The 8,897-nt window shown below is 48.2% G+C and overlaps 1 protein-coding gene across 3 annotated transcripts in view; it reads left to right on the top strand.

Moving 5' to 3' along the window:
• Positions 1-6,559, top strand: part of PLEKHM1 (pleckstrin homology and RUN domain containing M1) — a 45,628-nt gene extending 39,069 nt beyond the window's left edge. For all 3 annotated transcript variants that reach the window (XM_028702678.2, XM_077917482.1, XM_077917483.1), the window contains 3 exons: positions 808-871; positions 2,158-2,315; positions 5,756-6,559. In XM_028702678.2, the coding sequence (XP_028558511.2) occupies positions 808-871; positions 2,158-2,315; positions 5,756-5,873 (340 nt within the window). In that variant the 3' untranslated portion in view covers positions 5,874-6,559. The remainder of the gene's footprint in view (positions 1-807; positions 872-2,157; positions 2,316-5,755) is intronic.
• The last annotated feature ends 2,338 nt before the right edge of the window (positions 6,560-8,897 follow it).

Raw genomic sequence — 8,897 nt, forward strand, 5'->3', positions numbered from 1 at the left:
GGGAGGCAGTGGAAGACAGGAGTGCCTGGCGTGCTCTGGTCCATGGGGTCACGAAGAGTCGGACATGACTAAACAACAACAGGGGGCGCAGTTGGCGCTGTGGTCTAAACCACTGAGCCTCTTGGGTTTGAGGATCAGAAGGTCGGCGGTTCTAATCCCTGTGACAGGGTGAGCTCCTATTGCTCTGTCCCAGCTCCTGCCAACCTAGCAGTTCAAAAGCACACCAGCGCAAGTAGATAAATAGGTGGCAGGAAGGTAAACAGCATCTCTGTGTGCTTTGGTTTCCATCATGGTGTTCCATTGCGCCAGAAGCGGTTTAGTCATGCTGGCCACATGACCCAGAAAGCTGTCTGTGAACAAACGCTGGCGCCCTTGGCCTCAAAAGTGAGATGAGCGCTGCAACCCCAGAGTATCCTTTGACTGTACTTAACCGTCCAGGGGTCCTTTACCTTTTCTTTCCTTTTTTACAATGTTTTAGGTGCATTATACAAATCTGACACTAGATGGCACTGATGAGCTAATGGCAAATTCCATATATACTATACAACTTTTTTAAAAAAGCATTTTCAAAGCGTTTTTTATATCTGTGGCAAATGTAGAAGCAGGAGATGCAGAGAAATGAGATCGGGGGAAACAGCCGAAGGAGGTTGACCGTAGACATGCAAGAAAGTGTGTGGCCTTCCCTATCGCCCTGTCCTTGCAAGCCAAGTAGGAGTATAGGGATTATATAGCTTCTATACAGCTCTTGGCAGCAGATGGGAAAAGCTCTTAACAAACTGTTCCTCCTCTTTTGTATCCTTTCCGAAGGCTCAATCACCGGCACTACCTCCTGGAATGTCCCCATAAATACAGCGTGGCTGACCTGAGGCAGGTAGGAGATCTGGAAAGAGGAAGCTTCTGAAACGAGGGTTTGCCTCGGGAAAACGTACCCCACTCTATCCATGATTCCCCCACGACCCAGCCCAAGGCTGGCGCCCCTTAACCTAAACACGTTAGAATGCAGTGTGCTGAACCAAAATAGAGAAACTGGTCTGACCATGCTCCGAAGCAAGCTTTTATTCCTTTGCCTTGAGAGCAGTGGCGTAGCGTGGGGGGTGCAGGGGGGGCCGGCCGCACCGGGCACAACATCTGGGGTTAGGGCAAATCCACAGGTTAGGGGGCGCAAATCCACGGGTTAGGGGGCGCAAATTACTTGCCTTGCCCCGGGTGCTGACAACCCACGCTACGCCACTGCTTGAGAGAGCTTCGAAAACAGCTTTGGGGTCTTAAGGGCTCGCATGGAACCTCATTGGTGCTCTCCCCAATATGTGCCAAATTTCCCTTTTGTCCTGCATGTTGCAGATGCTTTGTTATCTGTGTCAGAACTTCAGGTGTGAGTCAGTCACCTGGCCTCTATTCACAGCTGCCTCATAGATAAAAGTTTCCCTTTTACCACCACCCTTCCCCACCTGCCAATACCTACGGGACCGCCTCTCCTGATATGTCCCACGGAGGACCTTACGGTCTTCAAATAAAAACATCTTGGAGGTCCCAGGCCACAGGGAGGTTAGGCTGCCCTCAACCAGAGCCAGGGCTTTTTCGGCTGTGGCCCCGATCTGGTGGAACGCTCTGTCACAAGAGACTAGGGCCCTGCGGGACTTTACATCTTTCCGCAGGGCCTGCAAGACAGAGCTGTTCCACCAGGCCTTTGGCCAAGGCACAGTCTGACCCCCTTCTTGTAGAACTGTGGCCCAGTGGTTGCCATTTGATTTCGAATTACCGTATTTTTCGCTCTATAAGACACACCAGACCACAAGACGCACCTAGTTTTTGGAGGAGGAAAACAAGAAAAAAAATATTCTGAATCTCAGAAGCCAGAACAGCAAGAGGGATCGCTGCGCATTGAAAGCAGCAATCCCTCTTGCTGTTCCTGGCTTCTGGGATAGCTGCGCAGCCTGCATTCGCTCCATAAGACGCACACACATTTCCCCTTACTTTTTAGGAGGGGAAAAGTGAGTCTTATAGAGCAAAAAATACGGTATTTTAGGATATTAATTTTAGAATGCTGTTTTACTTTTATTGCTGTTAGCTGCTCTGAGCCCGGCTTCGGCTGGGGAGGGCGGGATATAAATAATTTTATTATTATTATTATTATTAATAGCCCCCCTCTGTTCCTAGATAGCGGACGGCGTGTTTGAGACATTCCTCCAGTCTCTAATTCAGTTTGCCTCCCATCACGTCTACAATTGCGACCTGTGCACCCAGAGGGGCTTCATCTGTGAGATCTGCAACAGGAACGACATCATCTTCCCCTTTGAATTTGAGACGACGACCAGGTGAGCGTTCTTCCTCTCTTCCCCAACTTGGCTTTGGTGTCAAGTTTTCAAAGAAGCGATTCGTTTTTCGCAGCTGTGTTCATTTTTATTCATTTATTTGTTATGTGTCTGTACCACCTTTATCTTCCAAGGAGCTCAAGGAGCTTTATCTTCCAAGGTTCTCCTCCTCTCCACTTCACCCTCACAACAATCCTGTGAGGTTGGTTAGGCTGAGAGACGGTGGCTGGCCCAAGGTCACCCAGGGACCTTCATGGCTGAATGGGGATTCAAACCCTGGTCTCCCAGGCCATAGTCCAACACTCTAACTGTTGCGCCACACTCTTTTGCAATGGAGGGGGAGAGGTGACAAATAAGTATTTCTTTATAAATATGTGTTGTTGTTGTTGTTGTTGTTGTTGTTGTTGGGACAAGGGTGGCGCTGTGGGTTAAACCACAGACCCTAGGACTTGCTGATCAGAAGGTTGGCGGTTCGAATCCCCACAACAGGGTGAGCTCCCATTGCTCGGTCCCAGCTCCTGCCAACCTAGCAGTTCGAAAGCATAAAGTGCAAGTAGATAAATATGTACCGCTCCGGCGGGAAGGTAAACGGCGTTTCGCCAGAAGCTCTGGTTCGCCAGAAGCGGCTTAGTCATGCTGGCCACATGACCCGGAAGCTGAACGCCGGCTCCCTCGGCCAATGAGCACCACAACCCCAGAGTCAGCCACGACTGGACCTAATGATCAGGGGTCCCTTTACCTTTATCTTTATTATTTATTTATTTATTTATTTATTTACATTTATTTATTTATTACAACAAAAATGCCCCAAAGTGACTTACAATTATAAAAGCATACATAATGCAAAATTAAAAATACACCAAAAAGATATAAACACATGATTAACATGTGTTTTTGGGGGGGGGGGGGGCTATTGGGTTGTTTTTATTTTTGTCATGTATTTTGTGGTTTTATATCTTGATTTTATTCTGTGAACCATCCTGAGACCCCTGGGTATAGGGCGGTGTATAAAATCAGTAAATAAATAAATAAAATTACAAAAAAACACACCCTGTAATGCCCTGGAGCTCAAGGTGCAGCTGAGGAATAAGGCTTGGCAAGGCATTTATTGGGGATGCTTTAGGTATATTGTCTTCAGGCACAATGCTGTTCCATTACATCCCTTCCAATCCTATTACAGTCATACCTCTGGTTACAGACGCTTCAGCTTGCGTTTTTCGGGTTACGGACAGCCGAAACCCGGAAGTACCGGAGCGGGTTACTTCTGGGTTTTGGCGGTCGCACATGTGCAGTACCGCCGAATTGCAACCCGCGCGTGTGCAAATGCACCGATGCGGGTTGCAAACGTACATCCCGCACAGATCAAGTTCGCAACCTGAGCGTCCACTGTATTGTAAGAGGGCAGCGTTTTTGAAAATCAGTGGGGGGGGGGATAATGCTTCAGTCCACCATTTTTTAGCAACCTATAGCCTTCAGGATAAGACGCCTGCTTCTTGGGAGAAAAGCAATGACAAACCTAGACAGCATCTTAAAAAGCAGAGACATCACCTTGCCAACAAAGGTCCGTATAGTTAAAGCTATGGTTTTCCCAGTAGTGATGTATGGAAGTGAGAGCTGGACCATAAAGAAGGCTGATCGCCAAAGAATTAATGCTTTTGAATTATGGTGCTGGAGGAGACTCTTGAGAGTCCCATGGACTGCAAGAAGATCAAACCTCTCCATTCTGAAGGAAATCAGCCCTGAGTGCTCACTGGAAGGACAGATCCTGAAGCTGAGGCTCCAATACCTTGGCCACCTCATGAGAAGAGAAGACTCCCTGGAAAAGACCCTGATGTTGGGAAAGATGGAGGGCACAAGGAGAAGGGGACAACAGAGGACAAGATGGTTGGACAGTGTTCTCGAAGCTACCAGCATGAGTTTGACCAAACTGCGGGAGGCAGTGGAAGACAGGAGTGCCTGGTCCATGGGGTCACGAAGAGTCGGACCCAACTAAACGACTAAACAACAACAAGCCATCAGGATGATGTTGGCCCTGCAGTTCCCTTCAGCCTTCACCACCAGTGGACCAACAACTTCTGGAAGAGAACGTCTTCCTCTTCTCTGTTCTGCGGGGACGGTCAGAGTGCTGAACAGGAATTCAGGCCCCAGTTCCTCCTTTAAGGTAGCTTTTGAATACCCGACTTCCTTTTACCCGCACCCCAGCTCAATCTCACAAGGCTGCAGCATCGTAGCAGCGCAGACAAGAGAGCCGTCGGCAGGCCTGGTTCACAGAAGATTGCCGCCCTCTGCTCACTGGCTTTGTGCTGAGGCAGGAAGAGTGCCTGCTTGCTGAGCTGATGCAGTTTCCTGTCGCCCGAATCAGGCTATTTACCCGGGGAGGCAGGATGTGCCTGGAGCTCTCCTGACAATAGCTCCGAGGAGGAGCAGGCGCTTCCTGAATCGCTGTCCTGCACAGGTGGCAGCCTGGGGTCACTTCCTCTTGCGTAGCCGTTCAGCCGCAGGGGCACAAAGTTACCAGTCTGCTTTTGAGCAGAGGAAAAGAGAAAAATAAGTCCGAGGGCTGTGCTGCGTGCTGGCTGCAAACAGGGGGGATGGTTCTTCCAAAAGCCAAGCGCAGTGACTTGGAGCGTGGAAGTTTGTTCCGAACTTAACAGATCGCACAATTCACAGAGAGGTTTTTAAACAAGCCCAGCATGGTGACTTGAAAAGGGGTGGCGAGACAGGGGATGGAGAGGGTGGTAGCTGGCAGTCCTAAGCATAATTTTGTTTTTGTTTTTTTCAAATTTTCAAATTAATTTTCCAGATATTTTTTTTAAAAAAAACAGACAGACAGACATACATACGTATACATGGTAAATAAACCGATCTTCATAACATTGTTAAGTGACTTCCTCGTATCCCCCTGGTTGAATTTCACTGTATATCATTTTAACGGTTTTCCAAAACCTAAACTCTTAAAAATTTAACTTAATCGCTTAGCATCTTTCTTTCTTAACCATTCAACTTTAAACATATTAATTCATCACATTGCATATTTAAATCCTACGCCTATCTGGTAATTGCAAGCTTTCCGATTAAGTTAATTTAACATGTTTAACTAAGCATAATTTTGTAAAAAAAAACCCTGCAAGCAATCGGTTCAGAGCTCTGTAGACCTGTGCCTCCCTTGGCAGCTTGCTAGATGTGGAGGAAGAAAGAGAGAAGAGAAGAAAAATTGGGTGTCAGAAGGTGAGGGTGGGAGAATGACTGATCCCACCACTGACTTCAGCCCTGCCCACATCTGTGGGATGTGGCCCCCAACAGATTCCGCTTGAGGGAATGCGGCTCTTGACAGGGGGAGTTCTCTACCCCGCCCCCGCTTTAATGGGCTGTCTGTACTTCTTTCCCCTCCCTTCCAGGTTGCATGAATTGCTTCAGCGATTAACCTCCTCTTTTCCCAACAGGTGCAAGGTGTGCAAGACTGTCTTCCACAGCAGCTGCCAGGCAAATGCCAGTTTCTGTCCTCGCTGCGTCCGCCGGGAGGAATACCATCAGAAGCTGCAGGCGTCCCTTTGCAAATGACCTCTCCCTGAAGAGGGGGCAGACCACAGCCCTTAGGGGGCAGGCCAGAGGACAGCTGGGAAAGGACAGAGGAGCAAAGGAAGGCCCTGGCTAGTCGCACAACTCCTTTCCCCTGAAGGTCCAACCCATCAGGGATCACCTGAGCTCTGGCGACATCAGCTGTGGATCACATTTCCGACAGAGAAAGGTGGAAAGAAGGCAGTGGCTTCCTTGTGCCAATCTGCTGCCGCCACTTGGAGCCACAATCCTTTCCCTTCCGTCACTCTCCGGCCTCTTCAGACAAAATACCTGGCTGCTTCGGGCCCAGCAAGCATTTGATACGCGTAAGACTTGTCGGACTTGGACTCTTAGGGAGACGAAACGTTAGCGAACATTTTGATTCTAACAGCGATAAGAAAGGGTGGGGGGGTTTTCTGTTTTGTTTTTAAATTAATGCACTTTGTAGCAGAGTTCTTGTGCCTTCTGCACTTTACAGGCTACCCCTGAATTGCCACGTGCCAAACAGCTGCTGAATCCTCTGGGAAAACACATTCCAGCACCCTCTAAGCAAAGTGACCTTCTTACAAATAATGAATCCACTTTTCTGCTCCTTCTTTTTTAATGCTAGGCCAATGGGTTCCAGAGATGAATTTTTATTTTCCATTTTAATCTTCTATGCAGATAATAAAAAGTAATTTAATAAGGAACTAACTCGTTTCTTTGCAGCTTCCTTTGCCTCCAAAGTTTGGGTGTTAGGGGAGACATTGTTTGTTCACCTTTGGTTTCTACCCTGCACTTGAGAGCTCTCACCCGTGGCACCTAGAAGCTATGAGCATGCGGCAGTGACCACATCAGGGTGGGTGGCTAACTCAGGTGAGGGCAGTCTTGAACCATTGATGGGTTAGGGACTTGTCTATCCCCTGCCTGCGAAGACAGGCTCCGGCGGATTGAGGAAACGAGACCAATCGTGGGTCCAGCGCTCAAGAAGACAGTGACTGCACATGTTGTCGAGGGAAATGAGTGACAGATGGGGCTCGTCGACCAGGGAAGGTAACCCCTCTAGGAGAAGGAAAACTCTGATCCTAAATCTCTACTGCCTTGCGGCTATAGTCATTTGTGAGAAAGGCTTTGGCAGCAAAAATCCATGCCCACTGTCTTGTGGGACATCTTCGGGAGAGGAAAAGGCTAAGGGAGTAGTAGACCCTACACAAATCCAGAGTGGAGGCCCTAAGTGTCGGAATCTGCGCTCGGCCAAGCTGATAAAGCCTCATCTTCCTCCTAGCCGAGCCTGCAGAATCGCCTCCCGACGTGTTTAATGACCTGAGCCTTTGATGAGGCTCCAAGGCACATTCTTCAGCAGAGGTCCCAGCACAGGGAAGAGACGAGAGGTTTGGGCTACATTGTAAAGAGGACACCACTAACGTCACATCCCGTCTCCCTTCTCCCGTGAGACTTCCAATAGCCTGGAATCCCTGGAATGTAAACAGAGTCTTGTGACTCCAAAAGCAGCTGCTCAGTGGCAAACAGAAACTAACACTAAGATGGTTGGATGGCGTCTTGTACGCCTCCTTCCGGCAACACCTGCAGCCAAGCTGATGCCAAACGTGTGGCTCTGCTTTCCTTTGGACCACATCAGTGAGGCTGAGAGGGGGGTCTTGTCATCTGAGCAACCCAGGACCTCCAGACCTACTGCCCAGGCAGGCTCAAGCCCCGGGGAGATCACTTCAGTGCTGCTAACGCAGCAAAAATAACACAAGAGGCAGCGGTTATGAGTTACGGGTCTCTGCAGCCACAGCAGGCGCTGTGATTCTCCAGCAGTTTAGTCACACACACACACACATACACCCAAGAGACACACTCCTTTGTCTCTGGAAGCAGACACATGCCAACAAGAAACCAAAAGTCCTTTTCCATTGTTGACACAAACCAGGCAACCAACATGGGCTTTCTACTCAGGAAGATAGGAAGATGCTTTACACAAGACAGTAACTCTGACAGAAAAAGGAAAGGTGCATGAACAGGTGATATTATTGAAAAATGTATCTTTAAAATATATATATATTGAATTTTTAATATATATATTTAAGACACATTGGTGACTGGGTGAATCACTATCACAGCCTTACTGAGTTTTTGAGAGGATAAAATGAGGCATACCGCCTTGAGCTCTGTGGAGGAAAGATGCAATACCAATGGCAGGAATGATGTAAGTATGTGAGACGGAAGCAAAGATATTAATATAGCCTGGGTCAGCTAGGGAAATAGTGTGGTTTTAGTTAAAGCGAGTATGGAGAGGAAGTGATGCCTCTGTGTATGTACATGAGGAAATGTGAGCAGCTTGGGAGGGTGGTTTTTAGATGTCACGTTGAAAAATGGCATGTCAAATCTCAGCATTAGGAGGAAGCCACAAGATCACACCCCACCCGCTCCCATAATTAAGGTTCCCAAATGTGAAAATCCGGACAGAGGTTTTGTTTTGTTCTTGGTCAAAGTTGTTGAACTTCTTTTGGGAACATCATTTACATTTTGAGGCTTTGGGGGGATTTTTAAGGCACTGTTAAAAATTGCTCCACTTGTCATATGTCCGGGTTTTCCCAGACACTTTGCCGATTTGGCAAAAATCCGCCCAGATGCCAATTTTTGGGAGTGATTCCCGGACGTGCCCTCAAAAAGCCTTGGAGCCCAGAAGAGGGTAGCAATTATTGTCTGATAGCTACTATTCCTTTCCTGTATCCAATTTGGCCTGGTTTTGGCACAGGAACTGCTTTGGCTACCCTGTTTTGGGAGGATGAGGAGAATACAATCCTGCTATAATTCTCTTGAAACCTTGAGTGGTTTTATCTGCCAATGAGTCATGGCATTGTGAATTAGCTCTCTGAACTGGAGTTGGGGGGGGGGGGTTCCTGTGCTTCTGTGGGGCCATACCTACCTGGGTTTCCTTGCCCCCATGGTTTCCAACCTCTGTTTCAAGTGGGGCAGGGCTAAGCTGCAGCCTGATTTCAAAAGTGATCTACAAGCAAGCGATCAGCTCAGACCTCTGACAAG

This window comes from Podarcis muralis, chromosome 13, assembly GCF_964188315.1.
Source record: "Podarcis muralis chromosome 13, rPodMur119.hap1.1, whole genome shotgun sequence".
Taxonomy (NCBI): domain Eukaryota; kingdom Metazoa; phylum Chordata; class Lepidosauria; order Squamata; family Lacertidae; genus Podarcis; species Podarcis muralis.